The 24,835-nt window shown below is 40.3% G+C and overlaps 2 protein-coding genes across 5 annotated transcripts; both read right to left on the reverse strand.

The window, feature by feature from the left end:
* Window positions 1-2,212: 2,212 nt before the first annotated feature.
* On the reverse strand, window positions 2,213-8,424 carry LOC146655511 (alpha-2A adrenergic receptor-like). The gene is made up of 2 exons (XM_085427899.1): window positions 7,264-8,424; window positions 2,213-7,071 (listed from the first exon to the last, which is right to left on the reverse strand). Exons 1-2 carry the CDS (start codon window positions 7,351-7,353, stop codon window positions 6,157-6,159), a joined length of 1,005 nt encoding a protein of 334 aa, XP_085284025.1. The 5' UTR covers window positions 7,354-8,424; the 3' UTR covers window positions 2,213-6,156.
* An 88-nt stretch (window positions 8,425-8,512) lies between these two features.
* LOC146655512 (uncharacterized) lies at window positions 8,513-23,178 on the reverse strand. 4 transcript variants are annotated; one of them, XM_085427900.1, is made up of 3 exons: window positions 23,089-23,178; window positions 21,462-22,766; window positions 8,513-12,526 (listed from the first exon to the last, which is right to left on the reverse strand). In XM_085427900.1, exon 2 carries the CDS (start codon window positions 22,339-22,341, stop codon window positions 21,505-21,507), a length of 837 nt encoding a protein of 278 aa, XP_085284026.1. In that variant the 5' UTR covers window positions 22,342-22,766; window positions 23,089-23,178; the 3' UTR covers window positions 8,513-12,526; window positions 21,462-21,504. The 4 variants fall into 4 exon arrangements, 2 of the variants coding, with proteins under 2 accessions (XP_085284026.1, XP_085284027.1); XM_085427901.1 differs by having other exon boundaries at window positions 21,462-22,763; window positions 23,089-23,174; XR_014914315.1 differs by having other exon boundaries at window positions 8,519-12,523; window positions 22,595-22,766.
* Window positions 23,179-24,835: the final 1,657 nt, after the last annotated feature.

Below are 24,835 nucleotides of genomic sequence, written 5' to 3' on the forward strand. Positions count from 1 at the left end.
ACTAGTGCATGAACAATAATACCTGGTGGCACAAAAACAGGGAACACATCGTTCCACTCAGGTTGCAAGCCAATAGACAGTCTCTACACAACTGTTTATTGTAGACGTACCTGTGAGATCCACTGTTGCCATCAAGGAGAGCAGCTATCAACACTGCAGGCCACAGACACTGTATTAGACTCTAAGGCTGTACAAGCCAAAGCAACGTTTTCAGAGACTAAAGAGACCTGAAAATGTGAGACACTGTACTTCATATAAATAAATAAATAAATAAATAAATGTGTGTTCATTTTTTTCTAATTTTGCCATGTAAACTATCCAAACAGTTTTCTGTAATCAATACTTTGCATTGCAAACATTTATAAACATTAATAAAACTATTGCATCTAATATAGATAGCATATTATGTTATCCTTTAATTGAAAAAAAAACAACAACAAAACAGACAAGCTTTTTCATTGAGTTAGCCATGCATGCTTTTTACAGACTGAAACTATAATTTTCTTTATCCATTCGTATCAGATTTGCACTTACAAATATCCCATTATAAATCTTAGGCAGTAGCCAAATACCTACATTACGCACAGCATTTAGCTAGCTACTTAGTTAGCATAAGAGTTCAGCTGCGTCTAACACCACTCTAACTGTTTTTTGTTTGTTATTTTGTATATATATATTAAAAATTCCCAAACATACTTCAACACAATGCCTTACCTTTTCTGGAATCTAAGAGATATTTAGTGTACAGTCTAGATTTTTCCAAGCTTGAGAAATGAGAATGAAACTCATCTCAATATCCTCAGGAGTTACTCTGGGACCAGTAGGCTAGCTCATTTGATTCCACGTCACATGGTATTAACAAATTACTGCAGTGGTAATAACTTACTACAAATGTGTTGTTATGCAGCAGTCAAAGTAAAGCAATGATGTTCTTTTTAGACAGATTAAAGCAGCTCTTCATAACTGGACGAGGCATGGACCACTCCAACATCCTGTTGAAGAGATTCATTATTTTTCATATAAATGTTACATTTTGAAAAAAGCATCTGGAAAAACATTTCAGCTAATTGGAATTAAATTTTGCTTTATTCTTGCTTTATCTTTAAAATATTTTTAGTAAATGACATTAATATTTAACTGGATTTAACTTGGACCTAATCTTCAAATATTACGTGAGATCCTTGGCAATTATTTTTATTGTCTGATATTGCCATCATTCTGTCTGCATGTTGTCATGTTTTTATTTCACAATTAGATACTGTAATTTACACTAAATTACTTACTTAGACTAAACAATTAGGTGCACCCGCTCAATGGCTCTTTATCTAGGTAGCAAATCAAGCAACTCTTAAACTTAAACCAAGCATCAGGATGGGGAAGAAGGGTGATTTAAGTGACACTGAACAGAGAAAGTTGCAAGACGGCTGAGCTGAGTGTTTCAGAAACAGGTTGATCTCCTGGGATTTTCCAACACAACCATCTCTAAGGGTCACAGAGAATTGTCTGAAAGAGAAAATTCCCAGTGAGCTTTAGTTTTCTGAGTGAAAATGCCTTGTCAGTGACACCAAAGAATATCTGCGTATTGTTTGTGACAATGTCCATCACTTTATGACCACAGTGCATTCATTTTCTAATGACTGCTTCCAACAGGATAATGCATCATGTCACAATGCTCATATCATCTTAGACTGGTTTCCTGAACATGACAATTTGTTTACACTGCTCAAATGGCCTCCACTGTCACCAGATCTCCAAAAGAGTGGCTTTAGGATGTGGCGGAAATTATGTGGGAAATTTGTAGCATGGATGTCCAGTTAGCAAATTTGTAGCAACTGCCCAATGCTCTAATTTCAAAATTAACTCAAATATTCTGATGAATCTTTACAACACCTTGCTGAATCTGTGCCACAATGATTTAAGGCAAAAAGGGGCTCCAGTCAAGTACTGGTAAGGTGTAAGTAATAAAGTGGCCAGTTTGCTTCGTCGTCTTAGAGCCTTTTAAAAAGAGATGAGGTAGAGACTGAGACTTTGCCTATAAAGCCACACATCTATCCACCTTGTTATGCCAGTGTATTGGTGTATGGTAACTGGAAGCATATTCAGAGATTAATTGTTGGGTGTCTGAGTGATGAGGACAGAAATTATTGCAAGCTTGATCGGGAGTTGGTGTTTGCATAGTTCACTTATATGTTTGTGGGTGTGTTTGATGACATCATCCGGGAGCATATGATGGTGCTGGCGGAAGACAAGGATTGAATACAATCAATACTACAGACAGGACAAGATGCCTCAGGAAGAATTATGATGTCCGGAGTAGGAAATTTGCAAGAGCTACACTCGGTATCAATGAAGGTGTGCTGCAGACGGTGATGGCACTTTCCCAGCAGGCAGAGCAGCTTGACTTGACAAAAAGAATCAAACTTGTTTTCAGACTCAGACTTTTATTAAATTATTTCTCATTTATGAGGTCACAAATTTGTCAGAATAATAGGACCTAAAAAGCTCACTCTTTCACCTTTTCCATCAATTTGCCCTTCTTATCCTCTCTCACACACACGCACTCATACCCAAAGAGTTCCTTCAGAGTGTACTTTCAAGCACATGTTGTTCATAAAATAAAATAAGTTGCTCTTTATTATCCAAGAAAGACAAAGAGTTGACCCAAAAAATGTGACTCATTTACAAACTGCTGTATAACTACAGTTCTACTCATCATATTGTGTTGGCAGTAAGTGTTCACCTATACTCTGCTTTTAGCATTTATGCAGAGATAAATGCTAACATAGGGGCCACTTCTTGAGCCTGGTTCTATTGAAGGTTTCGTCCTGTTAAAGAGCACTTCCCACTGTCGCCAAATCATTTGCTCATAGGGGGTCACATGATTGTTGGGGTTTTCTCTGTTTTATTTGTGTTGTTGTAAAATATAAATGACCTTGAGATAACTGTTGTTGTTTTTTGGCGCAGTATAAATAAAACTGAATTGAATTGAATAGATAAATGTTAAAAGCAGGACTGCTTTCATATTTCTCATTCAAGTAGCACTTGCATAAGGCATCTTTTGTGTAACTACAATCTAACCATCAGGTACTGTGAAATAAACTCGCATTAACTGAATTTGCTGATGGTTTTGATGAATAATTAAGCAGGGATTTTCTGCTGCAGCTCAATACAAACAGGAGGTAAATATGATTAAAGTAAAGCATGAATTAGTAAAGACTGTGCTGGCCGACCTAAAGAATGAACTTTGATTTGTTGCCATATTTGAAATATTTATTCAACTTCACATTATCCATGCACTTTGGCTGTCTTTATTCCTCGTTGAGGTCCTCTTTTCCCTGGGGTTTTCTTCTGGAGATCAAAAATAGTCTCTAATTACACCAGTCTTGGAAAACAGAAAACACTGGGCTGCAAAGCTATTGCAGAAACGTCCATATTTTTGATTTTCCTCCTACTATGTTGGGTTATCATTTTATAATTTCTCGCAAAGAAAAATGCAGCCATCTTCTGCATAATTAGACAGCTAGAAATATTATGCTTAAAAATATTAAACACATTCAGAAAACTAGGGACTGAAATATTTATTTTGGATGCAATGTGAGCACAGTGAGATCATGAGGCAAATTAAACAGGAGGCTCCTGCTGCTTACATCCCAGAGAATCTAATTTGATTGTCTTGCATCCTTATCAATTCAGGGGGGAGGAAGTATTATATGCCCCAGTGTGCATGATGCATTGTGCTCAAACCATAATGAATGACCCAACATTCAATTAAAAACACTCTATTCATCACCAGCTATGATTTAAACTTGTTAGTGTGACCTTGATGTTTCTCTGACTCTGTGCAATCCTGCCTTGGCAGTCCTTGTTTATCCAAGATGCACACTTTTCTCAGTGCTCTTTAATTGTCTCTAAGTTAGACCCCTTTGAGATACATGGCCAGCAGCTTTAAAGAGCACTTATTGAGTTGTAAGTGGGGAGAAATTAGAATAAAATGATGGAAGCTGAGCAGAGAGCTGCGTGAAAGTTGTAAGAACTTTCGCCAGAAGCAGCTTATAAAGGATGTCAGATGCATAAATCGCGGTGCTCTGTGGCCTGTAGAGAGGGAAATAAATCATTCTCTCTGCAGACCGTGCAAGTGGTCTTCTGTGTGCATACACTGAGATTAGCTAATGTAAGTGCTTATTTATCTAACCAACCGTCAGTCCCACAGCACGTTGAAAAAACATCCAGCTATATTTGACGCAGTCAACATTTGTCTGTATTTTTGTGATTTACATATAACTCTTGTTATACTTCACGACTTCTACTTTTGCATTAATCTTTTGGCCTAGTAATGTTATGGGCCTCTTGGCATTTAATTTCTCTGTTGCTTGGTGAGTGTGTTAAAAATGTAATTTATGCATCCTGCTGCTCAAGCATAGCAGCAGACTCCAGGAGAATTGTTATTTTAATTAAAGGATGAATTCAGACGGCAATCACTGCAGTTTCATCGTTCAAACCATACTGATGTGCAGCAGTAGAAATATTTGTTTTGAATACTTTATAGTACTAAATAGTTTTTTATGTTTATTTGTATTACTAATACAAGCAGATACCTGTCAAAATGTTTCAAAAGATAATCTATTCTTATTAGGGCTGTTATAGCAGACCCTTTAGAAATTATGATTTATATCGAATAAACCCTCATTACCACAAAGCTTCCATTACAGTGTATTTTTATTTTATTCCTTTTGACAAATTGTTCGTGGGAACATTCGACAGTCAGGTCGATAGTTTGCCATTCCTAATGGATGCTGTATTTTAAGACTCTGAGACATGGCTGAACCCACACATGTGTACCACAGGAATCTCAAAACACCAGAGTCCCAAAGAACAAGCCATGGGAATCACTCTGTTGTATGAGAGGTGGCTGGGGGTGGAAATGTTTGCTAAGTTAAAACAGTTATGGATGGCTTATTTACTTTATGTCAGGTTCACAGGCTGATAGTGGCTTGGAATTAGAACTATAAATAAAGGTTTTACTGTTCTGAAAAGTGTGGTTAAATAGCGACAAGACAATGAATGGTGATAGCACACCAAGTAGGATAACAACGCACTGATAAGCATGTGTGGATATTAACTTCACAGTGTTTGCAGGAGCCAATCATATTTCTATTGCTCCATGACTTCTGTTTGACTCAGGGGAAGGATTTAATGATATCCTGATATGAAGGACTATAATTCACAATGAACTGAATTAGATATTGTTTTGCCACCCGTACCTCCAAGGCATCATTTTCTCTTCATATAATTGTCTTGTTCATGCATTTGTTGTTTGAGAATAGTTGGTGCTGTGGGGATAGCGTCCTTTGGGTGCAACTTGTTATTATGACTTCCTGCTATTGATTGCACTATACAAAGTATGCATTTTTTTATTGGCAATATTGTAGCATTTACAGTTATCTACATTTCTTAAATGTGTTTATGTTTTTAATTCAATTGGCATAGACAGAGAAGCTTATGTGCATCGATGTGGCATTCCTTCAGCCTGCTGTGAGCGCATCACTAAGGTTCAAACATAATACTTATATGCTTATTTAGACTCCTTTGACATTCTTGTGGATTTACAGTAATGTATAATTTTCACTAGTAATCATTTTCTTCAGCTACTCCATGAACAGTCACGTTGATGAAGCCGTGGCATGTTTATTGTGGTAACGTCTAAGCCAAATGTCTGCCTTTGTATTACCAACATGGACAATTTTGCATATGTTGAGCAGACTCTGTTGCAATATGCTTCTGCTGTCTTCTACAAGCTATTAACTTTGAAGCTAAAAACAAACACAGGATATCAGTTTAAATACTGTATACCAGCATACACATGTAGAAAATGTGCATCATCAACATTGATACAACTTCACAATATCAAAGCTTTAACTCACAGGTTGTCCAAATATAATATGAGCTGTGTAGCAAATGCACATCATGGATTTAAGTATGATTTAATATCGCAAAAACTAACACTTAGTATCAATAAAACATTAATATATAACAGAAAAAATGCCCTTTTCTTTTTCAAATATTCAATATTGTCTAATATTTTCAAAGGTTACAATTACAGATAAATGTATGACCAAACGCCCTTTAGTGTTCGAAATGAATGCATAAAAGTATTTATTACACTCTTCTGTCCCTTTTACAAAGGATCTTTTTAAAGGATTTCCTGAAGTCATTATTGAATACAGTGTATATGACGGGGTTTAGTGAGCTATTGCAGTAACCTAACCAGAAGAACATTTTGAACAGGGTCTCTGGCACACAGCACTTGTCACACACAGCGGTGAGCGTGTACGTGAAAAAAAAGGGGAACCAGCAGAGAACAAACACTCCCATGACTACAGCCAGAACAAATGTAAAGCGCCTCTCTCTGTACTGCCTTCCTTTCCACCTTCTCCCTCTCTCGCGGGACTCCGGCTGTGGTTTTGAAGCGCTTTCTCCGGGATTCACCTGAGTCACTTTTGCTGTTTTCATAGCCTTCTTCTTTGTAAGTGAACATAGGATTGTTTCATTCCCATCGGAAGAGGAGGGTTCTTCCTCCACATCAAGCTCATTAGCCTCTTTACCGTCTTCTCCTCTCACCTCCCTCTGTTCTCTGTCTTTTCTCTCCAGCGTGTCCAAACCGAACTTTGGGTCTTCTGAGTTCCCATTGTGTCTTTGCCTTTCTCCAGGTGGGGCTCTTGTTCTTTTCTTGGCAATCTGGTAGATTCTAACATACACCGTAATCATAATGACACAGGGTACAAAGAAGGAGGCACAACTGGAGAATATGATGTACCATTTCTCACCATTAATGTCACATTCAAGACTGTCTGTTTTGTCCTTTTTCGCTGTGATAAGCGGAGGAAATGAAATGAGAGCTGCCAGTATCCAAACTAAGCAGACTTTGCCTTTAATCCTGAGTGGTGTCCTTCTCAGGTTATACTCAATGGCTTGTGTGACAGACCAGTATCTGTCCAGGCTTATTGCACACAGATGAACAATGGATGATGTGCAGAAAAGAACATCCAAAGCCAGGTAGATTCCACACCATACCTTCCCAAAGAACCAATAACCCATTAGTTCATTCGCTAAAGAGAATGGCATCACTAAAGTGGCAACCAGGATGTCTGCACATGCTAGAGAGACTAAAAATAAGTTCTGAGGTGCTCTCAGGACACGGCTTGTCATCACAGCAATTACTACCATGACATTACCAAACAGTGTTAGCAGGATAAGGATACCCACCAGGATTGTTAGAGGCACAGAGGTCTGCACAGTATAAGGGTTCCTCCCAGGCAAAGTCACATTTCCACTGTTGAAGATAAAACAACCCATCAGAGTGAGCTGTGGTGTCGATGGTATGGTCTGAACGGGGCTCTGTCAGGAGGCTTGGAAGCTGTGCTCCAGCAGTCTATTAATTGCATCCATTCAAGAACACGGCACAGAGTTGAGGCTTTTCATTTTGTTCACTGGAAGAGTTTCCTTCAAAGATATCTATTCTTCTTTTCTCTTTGTCAATTAAAAAATAGAGACCAAAAAAAGCAAGAATTGGGTTTTTTTTTTAATATAAACTAAAAAGACAAACAAGCAGTAAAAGAAATAAAGGGAACCTATTTATTCCCTGTTTTTCACATAAGATAGTTTTAAGAGTACTAAAAAAAAATCTTTATCCACTAACCTTCAAGAATAAAAGCTTCTGCTAAATCCCCTGGAAGGTTTTGTAAAACAGACTTATATTGCAGGCAGATCTTTTCGTCTAGTGCTGCTGAAGAGGAGCTCATCTTTTATATAGGCTTATCTGACGCTGGGGATCTGTGATGCTGGAATGGGCGGGGCTCATCTCACACTGGACATTTAACAAGAGATTGGGGGTTGTTCTAAGACCATGAAACCACTGGCTGATCGTGACAATAATAATATTGTTGATTTATAGAAACAATATATGTAGTCTATTAAATTAAATTAGAATGGATTAAAAGTACACACTGGGTTTTTCATTTCTGTTCCATGAACAGATGGTGAGATGTTTTAAAGGAAAAATATCTGGATTGTTAGAGACGATTAAAGCTGCTTATAGAATCTTTTTTTTTCTTTTTCAAATATATAATGACAAGATATCAAAATCAGAGTGAATGAGCTGAGGAAAAAAGCTTAAATGCTTAACCTTTTGTAACTTTCTTCTAATAGCACTACATTTTCAAGCCCAGTCTAATAAATTATTAAACCTATGTGTACCAGGTAGGATACACTGATGTGATGATTATGTTCAGGTTTTACCCACTACCTGTATGCACTACTTTACTAAGTCACAAGCATGCTCACCAAGCTGCATTACTTGTTTCACTTTTAGTTCGCTATGTTTTTCGAAAACAAAAGTGCACACAAACCCAAGGTAATTCATGGCATTAGATTGGATTAAACAGCTTCAATAGTTAAATGTCAAAAAGCAGGTTTGTCAGCTAAATTCTTTATCCTGTGATATGGATAAGTCTTGAGCCATCACTCACTTCCTGATGTTTTGCTTGGGAAATAGATGCAGACATTTAATGAAACATGTAGCTATAAATGAAAATAAAACATTAAAGGAAAAACAGATAAATTAAAGAGCATGAAAATCAATATTTGGTATGACCACTTTTGCTCTTCAACACAAAATAAACTTTCTCCAAATTTTCTTCTTTAAGCAGTCTTCAAGATTAGCTCGTCAGGCTTTCAGGAAGACATTTAAAATGTGTTTGAATGTTGAGGGGTGTTGTGGAAGTTTTTCCATTTAAATAAAGCCTGCAGACAAGCGGTGAGTGGTAGCTAACATTCTTTAATCAACACAAAGAATAGAAAACCAAGCTTGGTGGAGAGCCTGCATCATCGCGGGGCAGACGGTCAGCCACTGCTCTCTCCTTCTTCAGGAACAAAAGGCAGTACACAGCTGTTTCACACCTTAAGGTTCACACTCCCTTGCTACCTCCCACAGTCCACAGGGGACAAAAGACTCTTCCCGTGGAGTTGTCTGCTTCCCCCAACTTCCTTACCAGACCCCCACTCCCTGTCTAACTGCACGAGTGTGAGACATGCTAAATTTCAGTGGCACCAAGGCATTATACAATAAAAATAATGTGATTAACACATAAATAAACGAAATTCGTATACAATCCCACCCTTTGATTCTTAAATCAAACCTTAAGAATCACATTAATAACAGAATTTCTTTCCTGACATTCTGTATATCACATCAACATTATTGTACACTTAAAGGAGTTTCACACTGTGTATCCTCACTTCACTGTTCTCTCACCACCCTTTGGTCATCTTTAATCATGCTCACAATCTAAGCTCTCACATGCAAATGGAAACAACAATGATACAGAGGAAAGGCCCTCTCCAGAATATCAAAGTATGCATGGCAGAGTGAAACAGCATTTTGTTGTCAGTCATTCCCCAGTCACGGTCATGGCTCCTGGTGTCTGTGCCATTTACAGAGTCCTAATTCCAACCCTGATCTTCCTCTGCGCATCTGTATGCACACTTTCTCACAGTGACCTCTGCATTGCAAGCAATACAAGGTCATGAATAACACACTGCTGATAAATTCACAAAGACACAGAAAGTGGCATTTAAAAGGTTAAGTCGGCATGGCCCAGAGTTCCTAGGATTTACCAAGGATGTTGCTGTCACAGTTCTGCTCCTGTGAAAAAGAAACATACATACATACATCCACCCTATTGTCACTGTCTGGGTGGAGGTGCAATCTTGCACATTGGTGTCAAGTCAGTCAAGCTTTTGTCAGTCCAGTCAGTTCCCCTTTTTTTCTTTAAATTGCTGATAGCAGAACCTCTCATGTCACATTAAGTTTCTAGTGCCAGCAATATGATGCCATTTCAAAAAAAAGAAAAAGAAGAATTTAGACTGGATTACCTCGCTGAACCTTTTGTGTCCCAAATGAGTGGCTTTTTCCAGAGCCCATTTAATGTGGAGAAGCTCACTTGCAATCGTTTCCCGACGAAGTGTTGTGTAGCGCTTTCAATTCCAATCGTACAGGCCTGCTCTCCTCTTTGCAGTGCTCCAGACACTTTTCAATTCTCCACGCAAGGCAGTCGTTTTTTCTTCCCAGTTTCCTAAACCCAAATTTCAGTTTCCCACACTAAAACAGCCTTCCTCCATGCATCCTCCTGCCCCACTATGGACTCCTCTCCCCACTCATTGTCAGACCAGTGGCAGTCAGTTCTCTTCCAGCTTTGTCCTGTGTTTTCCACTGTCTCATCTTGCCATTTTGCTCCAAAAGTGTCAAATGTCACACTCAGAAAGTCTTCTCAAAGGTCCCTTCACGCACAGTGAAGTTGCAGCTAGTTGGAAACGCATATCTCCATCCATCCATCCATCCATCCATGATGGTTTTTATCTCCATGCTGATGCTGTTTTGCACAACTGCTGCTGGTAGACCTCTCACTGCTCAGGATACTGCCATCTCTTGGCCTGCTGTGAGCTCTTTATATCCATGTCGTTGTTCTGGAACTGCACTTCTTGTCTTCAGGGAGAGATTCTTGGAGCTTGTTTTCTCAGGGTGACAAACGCATGGAAGTTAAGCTGTTAAACAATTCAGCCAAAACTCAGCCTGAGTGTTTCTAACGGTGTTAACCTATAATTTTCTTCCAACTGCTGCACATGGAAAATTGATCCAGGTCTGCTCTTCACCTGCAAGTGACACACTGAGAGACATTTTGATCATTCTTATCACTGCTTAAAACAACATATCTCCTCTCTCTGGTTTTGAACTCTTTCTTAAAAACCCAGAATGGAAAGGCTCTAATGTACAGTCACAATTTTTGATACTGACCAGATAAATTTGAGTTTAAATTAAATTTAGAGTAAAATGATAATATAATAATTATAATATATTTTCCACAACATTTTTAGGAGATCGTGCTTTGTGTCTTTTTTTTAGCAATTCAATTAGAATAAAAATGAGAATAAAACGACCCTCGTAGTATGTGGCAGGGACTAAACACAATCACAGACTTTAGAGGGAAAACCAGCATACCGCAAACCACGGCCTCTCTGTGTGAGGATCTAAACGTATTCTACGCTAGATTCGACACAGCGAACACCATGAGACCGGACAGTGTGCACACCGCGGATGACGTCAGTGCGCACACATTGTCTGAGGAGGATGTGCGGAAGTGCTTCAGGAAGGTGAACGTACGCAAAGCTACTGGTCCGGACGGGATTCCCGGCCGCGTCCTCAAGTCATGCGCGGCTCAGCTGGCTGGAGTGTTTACGCACATCTTCAACCTTTCCCTCTCTCTGTCTGTAGTCCCAGCCTGCTTCAAAATGGCCACCATCGTCCCTGTACCCAAATCCTCCACCATCTCCTCATTGAACGACTGGCGACCTGTAGCCCTGACCCCCATCGTGAGCAAATGCTTCGAGAAGCTGGTCAGGGACTTCGTTTGCTCTGCACTACCTGACTCACTGGACCCTCTACAATTTGCATATCGCCACAACAGGTCCACTGATGATGCCATAGCCCTGACACTACATACTACCCTCTCACCCTGGAGAAGAGAGACACGTATGTGAGGATGCTGTTTGTAGATTACAGCTCAGCATTCAATACCATCGTTCCCTCGAAGCTGGACAGGAAACTGCAGGATCTAGGACTGAGCAGCTCCCTCTGCAGCTGGATCCTTAGCTTCCTGTCTGACAGACGCCAAGTGGTCAGACTGGGCAGCATCACCTCATCCCCCATCACACTGAACACTGGTGCTCCACAGGGGTGTGTACTGAGCCCTCTCCTGTACTCACTCTACACCTACGACTGTATGGCCACTAACAACTCCAACATCATTGTGAAGTTTGCGGACGACACTACAGTGGTGGGTCTTATCACCAAAGGGGATGAGATGGCCTACAGGGAGGAGGTCAGCGCCCTGACCCACTGGTGTCAAGACAACCATCTCACCCTCAACGCCGCAAAGACAAGTAGACTTGAGGGGGTAGGGACAAATAAGTAAATACTTCAGCCTACTCCTTTTCAAACAAATAATGTAATGATATTTTGTAATGATTGTGAAGGCACATGTTTGAAATAAAAATGAACTGAACTGAACTGAACAAAGGAGTTGATAGGGGACTTCCGGAGGTGCAGAGAAGTACACACCCCCATTACCATCAACGGCGCTGCTGTGGACAGAGTGAGCAGTTTCCGGTTCCTTTGTGTACATCTGGCTGAGGATCTTACATGGTCAGGACACATAAACAAAACAGTGAAGAAGGCGCAACAGTGCTCCAGAGAGTAGTGCGGTGCTCTGAACAGATAATTGGAGATGAGCTTCCCTCCCTCCAGGACATCTACAGGAAGCGGTGCCTGAGGAAAGTGGGGAGGATCATCAAGGACTCCAGTCACCCCAGCCATAAACAGTTCAGACTACTTCCATTGGGAAGGAGGTTCTGCAGCATCCGGTCCCGAACCAGCAGACTGAGAGACAGCTTTTTCCATCAGGCCATCAGACTGCTGACACACGTAGATATACATATACACATTTAGTAATGCATACACTCTTATAATGTACATATATGTAACACCCCTCCCACGTTCTATTGAGAGGGGCCCTGGGTTCCTGTTGTTACTTTCCTATTGATACTCCCTTTTTAATGCTTATGGTATTAAATATGCAATAAAACTACACTATATGGAAATAAATCACACACAAGCAGGTCAATTATAAAGTTAACTCCACTTTAGTGAATGCTTAATTAACAACACAAAAGAAAATAAGTAAAATCAATAAAGTTTGTTAAACAATGGTAAGGTATCTACCTCAACAGAAACAAAATAATCAACTAATATTGTGGGCCCACACGCACTCTCACCAAACACACACACACACCTCAAGTGCTACAGTCTTTCTGCTAGCAAACCCCTCGTTGCAGTCGTGGCTCGGGTGTGTCACTACCCGATCCGTACCGGAAACCCGATCGGTACCCAGCATGCGCAAATCTTACGTCACTTCCTCTCTTTGCGACATTCAATATATTTGAATGATGCGGTTTGCGCCCAGTTAGCTCCTAGCATTTCTCAACAGCTCTGCCTTCTTTTCGACTGCCCGGGACATTTAAACAATGGATAATCAGTATACAAAGAAATTCATGCTTTTCTCCTCAACAGAGAGCGTCCCCCGATTGAGCAACAGCGCCGTAAAATAAGAAGAATGGCGCCTAATTACAGAGTTAATAATGCAGACTTTGTAATATCTCACGTGTAGATTCATCAGCCAGATTAAGTGTTTACTGACAGTGATAGCGCACATCATCATCACTATTCCAACAATCCTCTCCTCACAGACAAGCATAAACACACTCGACTATCGCTAAATCAGATTTAACACACGTTTGTAATGACGATAATTCAGTTTATAATAGGGTTTATTCGCTCGGTCAGCAGGTGGTGGTATCCTCGTACACTGGGGAGTAAACTGCCATTAAACGAACAGATTGCTTAAGATGGCGGCGCGCACAGACGCAGCGGCCCGGAGCTCCTACACTTTTGCACTTTTGGTGGTACTGTGTATTATTTCACACAGTCTGGGGTTACTTCAATACAACAGAGATGATCTACTACAACTAAGCCGTGGAGATCTTCAACTAACATCCGAGTATCTCATCCCCCCGGAGATCGTTAAGCAACCCCCGGGGCTACCCGCAACAGCAAGCCGCAGGAGGAGACGTTGCGATCGGAGGCAGAAGAGAGGCAAGCGGGGAGGCCTGTGGGCACGGCTAAAGACTAGTCCGTTTAAACCACCACTCCCGATCATATTCCTCTCCAACGCCCGTTCAATCCGTTACAAACTGGATGAAATACGACTGCAGATCGCCACTCGACGGACTTTTAATAACTGTTCGTGCATGATTTTCACTGAAACCTGGCTGGACAGCGCCATTCCCGATGCGATTCCCTATCGATCTAGCAGGCCGCACCGCCTATCGAGCCGACAGGTCTGCGGACTCGGGTAAGAAGACTGGCGGGGGGCTGTGCATCTATATTAACAACCTTTGGTGCACGAACGTCACGGTAACGGAAAGACTGTGCAGTACAGAGGTAGAACTGTTGGTGTTAAAGTGCCGTCCATTCTATCTCCCTCGGGAATTTTCTGCCGTTTACATCTGCGCTGTTTACATTCCACCAGATGCTAATGCTAAGCTAGCGTTAGCACAATTGAGCAGCAGCATCAATAACAGCCTGGTAGCACAACCGGACAGTGTCTTTATTGCGGCTGGGGATTTTAACCACGCGGACCTGAAATCTGTACTTCACAATTTCCACCGTAATGTGAAGTGTGCTACCAGAGGAGATAGAACGTTGGACCAGGTGTACACCAACATGGCGAATGCGTACAGAGCCCAGGCTTATCCCCACCTGGGTCTGTCAGACCATCTCTCCCTTCTGCTACACCCAATATACACACAAAAGATCAAGAGCACTGGGATTACAACCAAAACCGTGAGAACATGGCCGCAGGATGCTATTCCGATGCTTCAGGACTGTTTCCACTGCACAGACTGGGATGTATTCAAGGTGCAGGACACTGACAATCGTGTCGCATTGGACAGTTACACCTCCACTGTCTTGGACTACATCTGTTTCTGTGTGGACAAAGGTAACAACTTGGAAACGATTCCGTGTGTTCCCTAATAATCCACCCTGGATGACACACGGAGTTCAACAACTTATTCGAACAAGGAACAACGCTTTCAAATCCGGGGACCAGGAGGCATACAGTGCTGCCAGGGCCAACCTGAGAAGAGGCATCAAGACTGCCAAGCAGCAGCACAGGAGGCGTATCGAGGCCAGGTTTGAGAACAACACAAAACCAAGGCAGGTCTGGGAGGGCATCAGGGCTATCACGGACTACAAAAGAAGAACACCATCACCCTCAGCCGACAGTTCTACTCTGGCTGAGGATCTAAATCTCTTTTATGCCCGTTTTGATAGGGAGAACACCGACCCTGTCCTGTCCCCTCTCCCCTCAACCGACCCTGCTCCGGTCCTGAGCACTCATGAGCTGAGGCGTGTGTTCCGGAGCATTAACACCAGGAAGGCGGCCGGGCCGGATGGAGTGCTGGGCCGGGTGCTAAAAGACTGTGCTGCAGACCTGGCGGACGTCTTCACCTCTATATATAACACCTCGCTGTCCTGTTCACTGGTACCATCCTGTTTCAAAGCAGCAACCATCGTTCCCATCCCAAAACAGTCAAATGTCACATGTCTGAACGATTTCAGACCTGTGGCACTCACCCCCATTCCCGCCAAATGCCTGGAGAGACTGGTCATTAAACACATCAGAGCTGCTTTTCCACCATCCCTGGACTCGCACCAGTTTGCATACAGGGAGAACCGGTCAACCGAGGATGCGATCGCCACAGTGCTGCACACATTACTGAAGCACTTGGAACACAGGAACACCTATGCACGGCTCCTCTTTGTAGACTACAGCTCGGCTTTTAATACCATCCGGCCATACAAACTCCGTCCCAAACTCCACCAACTGGGACTTAACTCCTCTCTGTGCAACTGGATTGTGGACTTCCTCACTAACCGTAGACAGAGTGTCAGAGTGGGTAAGAACACCTCTTCCACCCTTGTGGTCAACACCGGTGCCCCTCAGGGGTGTGTTCTGAGCCCTCTGCTATACACTCTCTTCACCCATGACTGTATTTCCTCCTGCGCGTCCAATCTCATTGTTAAGTTTGCAGATGACACCACAGTGCTCGGACTTATATCCAACAATGATGAGACAAACTATAGGACAGAGGTGCAACAACTAGAGTCATGGTGCCACGACAATAACTTGGTCTTAAACACCAAAAAGACCAAGGAGATCATTGTAGATTTCCGGAAGAGGGGTCATAACAACCATCTGCCTCTCTTCATTGGCAGTGAGGGGGTGGAGAGGGTGAGCAGTTTTAAATTCTTGGGGGTAATTGTGACCGAGGACCTGTCCTGGGGCAACCATATCACCTCAGTTGTACGGAAGGCCCAACAGCGCCTCTACTACCTGAGGAGACTGCGGAGCGCACACATTCCCAGATCTCTGATGTTGAACTTCTACAACTGTGCCATCAGCAGCGTTCTGACGTATGGATTTCTAGTGTGGTTCCCCAGCTGCACCAAGGCCGATCAGCAAGCACTCCAGCGGGTGGTGAAAGAAGCTGGCAGAATTATTGGAACAAGTCTGCCAGAGATCAGTAATATCTTCCCCACTCGCTGTCTGAGGAGGGTGCACAGTATCCTGCGGGACCAACATCACCCTGCGCGCCACCTTTTCCATCTGCTGCCCTCAGGGAGAAGGTACAGGTCTATACAGGCCAGAACATCCAGACTGGCCAACAGCCTGTATCCACAGGCTGTGAGGCTCCTGAACTCTCTGCCCCCCTCTCACGGACAATAACCATATCCAACTTCTTAATAGCAATGAACTGGTCTGCATTGGTGCATCATATCTTTATTCTCTTCCCCCTCCTGCCCCCCCCCCCCCCTCTTTCTTAAATAGATAACTATCATATCTGATATCATATCTCACAGTACAATAATATTGAATGGGTTGCATTGTTGTATTTTGTCATGTTTCTCAGGTCTTTGTCTGAATTTCTACGAACATTATTGCTAAGGATTGTCTTACTGCATTGGAGTCACACTGGGTTAAATATGTACACTTGGGTTTTAAGGGGTATTTATTATTTTCTTCTTTTTTTTGGGTTGTATGGAAGCCCCAAACGCAATTTCATTGTTCTTGACAATGACAATAAATAAATAAATACTAAATACAGAAGAAGAAGAAAACATCTGCACATGCGCGGTACGGATCGGGTAGACCCAATTTGTACGGTCAGACTTTACACATGCGCAGTAAGGATCGGAGAGTCCTGATCCGTAACTTTCTTTTTATTTTTCGTTTTTGTCTACATTGTACTGAAATGCTTCATTATTGCAAACATTTTAAGATATACTTGTTATTCTTAACATCTTAACAGATACTCTGACCCATAACTATCGTAAAACGCTACGACCGGAAGTAGAGACCTTTCGCGCATGCGGGGTACCGATCGGGTTTCCGGTACGGATCGGGTAGTGACAGGGTGCGTTTGGACCTAAAACAATATGGTCGCTTCACTTGTTTTTTTTTGTTTGTTTTGTTTTTTCATACTTTAATTAAATTTATGCACATATTACAATCTCTCATTGGGAGACAACATTAGTGCAACAACATCTTGAAAAGGTTGAATAAGAAACCAAACGGAAAAAAACAAAAAAAAAAACCAAAAACACATATATACATATACATAAATATATGAAGGCCATTTTTATGACATATAACAGTTTCCTTTCTGCGAACACTTTAACATACATGTGGCTTACTTAGTACACCAAAAACACAATCATTAAAAGGATAGAGATTGAGTCCCATTGTCGCATATCAAAGCAGCCTCTTTACATGAATCCCTCAGTAATTCTAAAGATGACAAAAAAGATTTTAATTCAATTTTCAATACAGTTAGGGAAGGTCTTTTACTTTGCCATTTGCATTTGTGTATGTGGTATTTGCCCATAATTATCACTACCTTGTGTAGCATGGACAGTTCCTTAGATGGATCACCATTATTATATAAAACTTGTGTTAGAGTCAGTGGGGTCATCCCCTCTATTCTTATACTCGACCAGTCTACTAGATCTTGCCAAAAGTCAGTTGTTACTGAGCAGGAAAAAAACAAATGATCAATACTTTCCACCTTTTGTGAACAAAATCCACATGGCTCTACCTCAAACCCAAACCTTTTTTTAAGCATTTCAGCTGCTGGGTAATATCCATTAATTATTTTAAATTGCATTTCTTTGACTTTGGGGGGGATAGGCCATTTTAAAAAGTGCGTATATTTGTTCGTTATTTTAATATTACTCCCTTTTAGTTTTGTGTTACTGTTAAAGTCGTGAAATAATTTGTTTTTAAATATCTTGTTCATGGTTTTATTATTACAGTTTTTATCCGTCAAAAGAATCTGGTTTAGATGTAAAGAAGGTAGACTAATTTGTGCCTTAGAGTAATACAAATAACCTTGAATCAAACTCAACAGAGGTAAGGGGATTGCCTTACAAACCTTGTCATATTCTCTAAGGGAACACTGAATGTTAAACTTAGCCTTAAAAACACCCACTGAGAGAAACTGACCCCTTTCATCAAGTAAGTCTGTTATGAAGATTATGTTTTTTTCAAACCACTCTTTAATAAACAATGACTTCTTATTAATTGTAATTGTTCTGTTATTCCACAAGGTGGAGCAATGTGGTGAAAAGTTATGGGCAAACACCATCTTCCAATAAGACAAGACCTGCTTATGATATTCTGACAGTTTCACAGGCAACTTCAATATATCAAAATCACATTTCAGGAGAAAATCCAACCCTCCCACCTTTTTGAAAATATTTTTTGGGATATGGAACCATATGGAGTCAGGTTTCAAGAGGAAGGCTTTTATCCAGTTTATTTTAAATACTCCAACCATTGATTGAAAATCAGTTGACTTTATACCACCTTTAGCGTAATCTTTGACAAGTTGTGATTTTTTAATGTAATGTGTTTTATTGCGCCAAATGAATTGATAGATTATAGAGTTAATCTTTTTAATACTTTTCGGGGTAATGTATAGTGAGTATGCTGGATAAACCATCTTTGAGACGCCCTCTGATTTGGATAATAGATTGCGTCCAAAAATTGTAATATCTCTCGTCAACCAATGATTTAGTGTTTTGGACATGCCATCAATTTTGTCTTTCAGGTTTTTTGATTCTCTAGTGTTGATGTCTTTGTCTAAATAGATGCCTAGATACTTAACTTCATTTTTCACTGGAATCGTCCTCATGCTATTTTCCAAACAATCATAAAGTGGCAAAAGTTCACACTTCTTTAGGTTCAGACACAAGCCTGAAGCTTTAGAAAAAATTGAAATGACATTCAATGCTTTCTCGAGTATTGATTTATCCTTTAAAAATATTACTGTGTCGTCTGCAAACTGACTTATTTTCAGTTCAATATCAAAAATGTTTATTCCTTCGATGTCTGAATGGTTCACAATGAGGTAAGCCATTAATTGAGTGCAAAGAATAAATAATTTTGGAGAAATTGGGCAACCCTGTCGAATTCCACAGAATATGTCTATCCTAGATGTTATGCCTGGATTGAGCGAAACATAACTATAAATTTGCTTGTAGAACAGTTTGATCACTTTGCAAAATTTGTTTCCAAATCCAAAAAGTTCTAAAGATCTAAATCAAAAATTATGGTCTATTGAATCAAATGCTTTAAAAAAGTCAATAAATAGTATTAAACTTTCTGAATTAATAAAGGATCGATAGTCAATCATATCTAATATTAATCTTATGTTATTATGAATCTGCCTTCCTTTGATAAATGCTGATTGGCACTCATCAATCAATTTGGTTAAGACGCTTTTAAGCCTATTTGCATATACTAAGGCTAATACTTTGTAGTCGTTACATAAAAGTGTTATGGGTCTCCAATTGTCTAGCATTTGTAAATCTTTGTTTGGTTTGGGTAATAAGGTTATTAATCCTGTTTTCATTGTTGGGGATAGTTCTTCATTTTTTAAACAATCCAAAAAGCCATTAAATAACAAATCTTTAATGTCTTGCCAAAAGGTTTTATAAAATTCAATCGTTAAACCATCAATTCCAGGCGATTTTCCATTTTTCATTTGTTTTAGAGCTGTATCTAATTCGGATATTTTCAAATCTTCTTCTAACCATGTTTTATCATCCTCTTCCAATTTTTTAACCTGATCTTTAATCATATCAAAAAAGATATCTGCATTTTCTTTTTCAGTTCTTGATTTATACAGATTACTATAGAACATGTTAATTTCCTCACTTATTTTGTTTGGTTCCTCAATTATAGTACCATCCTTACTCAATTTAGTTATTTTTTTCTTTGTTTGTCTACGCTTCTCTAGACTATAGAAATAAGATGAATTTTTTTCTCCATGCTCAATCCACTTGGCTCTAGACCTTACATATGCTCCTTTAGCTTTAATCAAGTACACCTCATCTAGCTTATTTTGTAAAGATTGTAACCGTTCTGACTCTTCCGCAGTCATACAGGGTTTACCACATAATAAATGAATTTGTTCAATTAGATTTTTCTGTTCACATACGCGTAGGGCAGACACTTTCTTTCCCGTTTCTATAGCTAATTGTTTCACACTATATTTAAACCATTCCCATTTACTGACATTAGTCATGCTCATATTGTTAATTTCTGATTTAAGTTCTTTAACTTGTTTACAGAAGTCTTCGTTTTGTAATAAACTATTGTTAAATTTCCATATGTTGTCAGATCATTGTTGTTTACGTAGAGATAATAAGAGACTTATCAGACAATGATCAGTAAGTGGGGTTGACTGGGTCTCACATTTCGTAACATATGATGATACTGTTTGGGAGACAAGCCAATAATCTAATCTTGAACATACGTTTTTATTTGATGGACTAAACCAAGTATATTTCTTCGTATTTGGGTTTGTCATCCTCCAATAATCGATCATATTGGTTGTCGTACATAAGTCACAAATAATGCTTTCGTGTTCTGGTTGATTTCCTCTTTGTGGTTGTCTGTCAAGCCATGAGTTAGGAGCCAGGTTAAAATCACCTCCAATTATCACCTGGGTAGAACCATATGTAGTACTCCACTTTGCAATTAATTTACTTAAGTTAGACATCATATTTCTATTTAGCGACCTGTTATTGTATCCATACACGTTAATAAGAATAATTTTCTGTTCACAGACTTCTACCAACACCATGATCCAATGCCCCATTCCGTCGCTTTTATGATCAATAACTCTCCCTGCAAATTTGTTGAATAAGATCATTACTCCTGCTGAGTGAGTAGTACCATGTGAATAAAGAATACTATCTCCCCATTGATGTTTCCAAAATGTTTCCTCTTCCTTACCAGAATGTGTTTCTTGTAAAAACAAAATGTTTGCCTTAATTTCCTTGCAGAATAAAAACATGGCCTTACGTTTGACATTGTTTTTTAAGCCTCGAACATTTAAGGAACTTAATAGAACAGCCATCTATAAGATAAACAAAAACAAAAAACGCAAGAACAAAATACAAAACAAGAACAGTAACGGCTTCCTTGGCACTTACTAGAAGAAAAAAAAGTGCTTGAAGCGGGAATAAGCCTAGTGTCCTACCTATGTAATCATAACAGTACTCCGACCCTATCACAGTACTACCCCTTTCTATATGCGGCAATTTAGCTCTGTATAGCTCACATTTAACTACGACTTTGCTTTTTGACCCTCTCCTATTTTTTATTTGTGTATTTTTAACAGATATGTATATATAAACATATATATACACACATACATACCCACATTTTATGGTTAACTTGTAGTGACTTCTTCAAGTGCATCTCACAGATCGATCCTTTTACCGTCTATTATTGCATAACCCTCCTTTAGGAATGCTCTTTTGCCGTTGTTTCGAGCTTCCTGCACCTTGGGCCACAGCTTGATCCGAGCTTCACGGTCTTCTTTGGAGAAGTCTTCTTTAAATTTTATGTTCAGTTCTTTGCAGACCCTGGCCTCTTTGGATTTCCTCCATACTTCATCCCTTGCCGTCCTCAAGCTGAACTGTATGGTGATTGGTCTTGGCACCTTGTTGCTCACTGCATTGTCTTTCTTCCCCAGTCGGTGTACTGTATCAACCATGAGCTGTAGTTTTTCCACTGATACAGGAACCACTCTTGTTAGAATGCCGATCACTGTTTCACGTGTATTCTCGTTGTCCTTCTCTGTCAGACCCAAAATTCTGAGGTCCCATCTTCTGCGGTAACGTGCACTCTCCCGACAGCTCTCCTTTAATTCTTTGTTTTCCTTCATCAGCGACTCCACCTTCGTCGTCAGCTTGTCAATTTCCTCTCTGTTTTTGTGGGTCGCCTGTGTATTTACTTCAATGCGTTGTTCGAAGGCTTCCAACTTCTTTTCAAGCGAATCAAACCTTTCCTCGCATCTCTTTGTGAAGCCAAGTAAAACTTCATATACATTCTCGATGCTCACCTGCTTCTCAGTTATTTTGCTTTTCATTTTTTTGGGATTGGGACTTGGTAACGGAGTGTGGTCACCTATGGGTCTTCCGATCTCTTTCTGAAGTTCCATCTCTTCTATATCTTCATCCTCACATGCTTCCCGCATAGCAGCAAGGTTGTAATCATGGTCGGAGAGGCTACCTGTTAGCTTGGGGTTAGCCATTTTTATCGCTCTAAGTTTATCTTTGTGTCTGCCTGAAGGTCTGTCAAAGTAACTTCCAGGGGGTTTCGCTTGCGTTCTACTTCCTTTGGAGTAACAGTTTGTCAGTAAAGTATTTTACAGGACATCAAAATCACGTTTCTTAATCAGACCCGCAGATTGTACAACCACTTATTCCGCCATCTTTCTCTCCCCGGTCGCTTCACTTGTTGCCAAGCAGTAAAAATAAAAAGCACGTGCAAACAACAGTACTCACACCTCCAGGCAGTTCAAGGGGATAGCGGGGAAACTGGGTCACGGCTACCAGCAGGCCGCGGCAGCAGCACTCACAGTCGTCCTTTCCACGTGCTCCCACGTGAACACATAACTTCAGCACACCAGCAGAAGGGACCTCTCTGACACGCCAGCAAGACGTCCGTCTCCTCCTACTGAATCACACAACCCCGCTAAATGCCAGTTCACATGCGATAACATTCAATCTTAGCAATAGCTTAATAAATAAAAACAGAGCAAGTCAAGTCAACTTTATTTGTCAATTCTGCCACATGTACAGGACATACAGAGAATAGAAATTTCGTTACTCTCAAACCCTAGATGAGCAGAACAAGAGCTTAGCGAATATGCTAGGCTACGCTAGCGGCTATGTTAGCAGTTGTGCTAGTGGCTGTGTTAGCGGCTAGTCGCGGTTAGCAGTTAGCCCGTTTTACACAATAACATTGGGTTCAAGTGTCAGACAAAATTCACATTTACCTCACAGTAGGGTACAACAGTTCTCGACTCCGGTTAACTATCCGTCAACCCGAAAATACGTCGGTCGCCCTTCTATGAACTCTGCGTTCAGTTTTGTTTTTTTTTTTATAAACTTTATTTAACAAACAATGAGTATACAACATACGAACAGATGAAGTATACAAAACAACAGAACATGAACACACAAAACCAGGGGTAAAAGAAAAAGGTAACAATTATAAGAATACACGCAAAAATTCACATACATAAATTGTTTTGAGAGCCTTTTTTTTTGGTGGAGTCTGATATTGAATGTATGTACATTTCCACATCCTTAAATTAATGACAGAAATATGGTGTTTTGTTAAACTCCGCGTTCACTCGACACTGTTCAGCTCTCGTCTCTCTCGCTTCCTGCAGAGTGCACAAGGCTCCCCACTTACTTCCACCCCTCTATCTGAGACTACTTCAGGGTTCACTGGAGCTGTAGTACATATCAATACCATATCAAAAATAATGACATAAACCTCAAAATACAAATAAAAAGGTTGTGCATTTAACTAACACACATCACATACTTTGCAGGCATTTGTATACATTCTTGAACACATTAAACATTTGCAATTAACTATCAATATTAATGAACAAATTTAAATAATGAGCTACTTATATAGCCAGGGCTACATATATTTATTCATATTACTCTCAGATTTGGCCATTCTTATATTTCGATTGTTCTTATGTTATTGTGTTTTTGCACACCTCTGTTGCTGGTGAAGCTCGCACACAAGAATTTCACTCACATGTACTGTACCAGTGTACCTCCACATGTGCTGTGACAATAAAAGTGATTTGATTTTGATTTGATTTTGAAAAATACAACTGTAGGGAGATGGTCTGCAACCATAGCTGATCTGAATTGTGCAACAAAAACAAAATCCACTCAATGACGGTTAAATGGCAAACAAAAGAACTATGGCTGCAACGGTTCATCGAGTAATTCGAATAATTCGATTGTAAAGAAATGTCCACACAAATTCTTTGCTTCGTTTAATGCACGGCTCGGTAGCGCGCCACTGTTACCATGGGAACTCGACCGCGAACGTTTCAGGGACATTTGTAACTAAAAACAGAGCTGTAATAGAAACGTAGTTAAGAGCAGCGTGTGAATAAAAGGTCTGACTGCATTAAGCCCACACAACCGCCAGTTTTTAACCGAAACACTCATAACACAACGGCAGCAGTGACGATGACGTTGGCACAGTTTAACGTGTTGAACGTGGAGCTGGCGTCTGTTTACACACCGCGAAGAGCAAAGGGGCGGGGCCGGTACCAAGACGGTGAGCTCAGGTCGAGTGAAAGAAAACGTGTTTGTAAAGTTGCAAAACAGCGACGCAGTTCCTGTAATCACCAATAAAAACGTTTACTGGGAAAAAGCTAGCGGGAGTCTTTCATCAAAGCACAAACTTAAAGCAACAAACTTAAAGCTGCTCCTTTTGTTTTACACTGAGAAAAATCTGCAGCCTCCAGTTATTAAAATATGCACATGAACTGTTAACTTAGTCTGATAACAGGCTGGTGCTTAAATGATACAGTAGCCTTCCTATTTTCCATGGAAGCAATACCTGCAGCAAACAGGGGTAAGTCTAAAGGGGGGCATGGGGTGTATTAGACCAGTGGTTCTCAAACTTTTCACAATGAGTACCACCTCATAAAATATATGTAGTATAGTAGTATAGACCTATTTATTTATCACCATATACAGTTT

This window comes from Rhamphochromis longiceps, linkage group LG13, assembly GCF_057381845.1.
Source record: "Rhamphochromis longiceps isolate RC_006_pf linkage group LG13, R_longiceps_female_GT1.1, whole genome shotgun sequence".
Classification (NCBI taxonomy): Eukaryota; Metazoa; Chordata; class Actinopteri; order Cichliformes; family Cichlidae; genus Rhamphochromis; species Rhamphochromis longiceps.

Excerpts from the sequence above, each read along its gene's own strand:
- LOC146655512 (XM_085427900.1), bottom strand. The coding sequence starts at position 22,341 with ATGGCTAACCCCAAGCTAACAGGTAGCCTCTCCGACCATGATTACAAC.
- LOC146655511 (XM_085427899.1), bottom strand. The coding sequence starts at position 7,353 with ATGGGTTGTTTTATCTTCAACAGTGGAAATGTGACTTTGCCTGGGAGG. Across the intron at positions 7,072-7,263 it reads CTGTGCCTCTAACAATCCTG|GTATGGTGTGGAATCTACCT; the intron begins GTGGGTATCCTT and ends TTCTTTGGGAAG.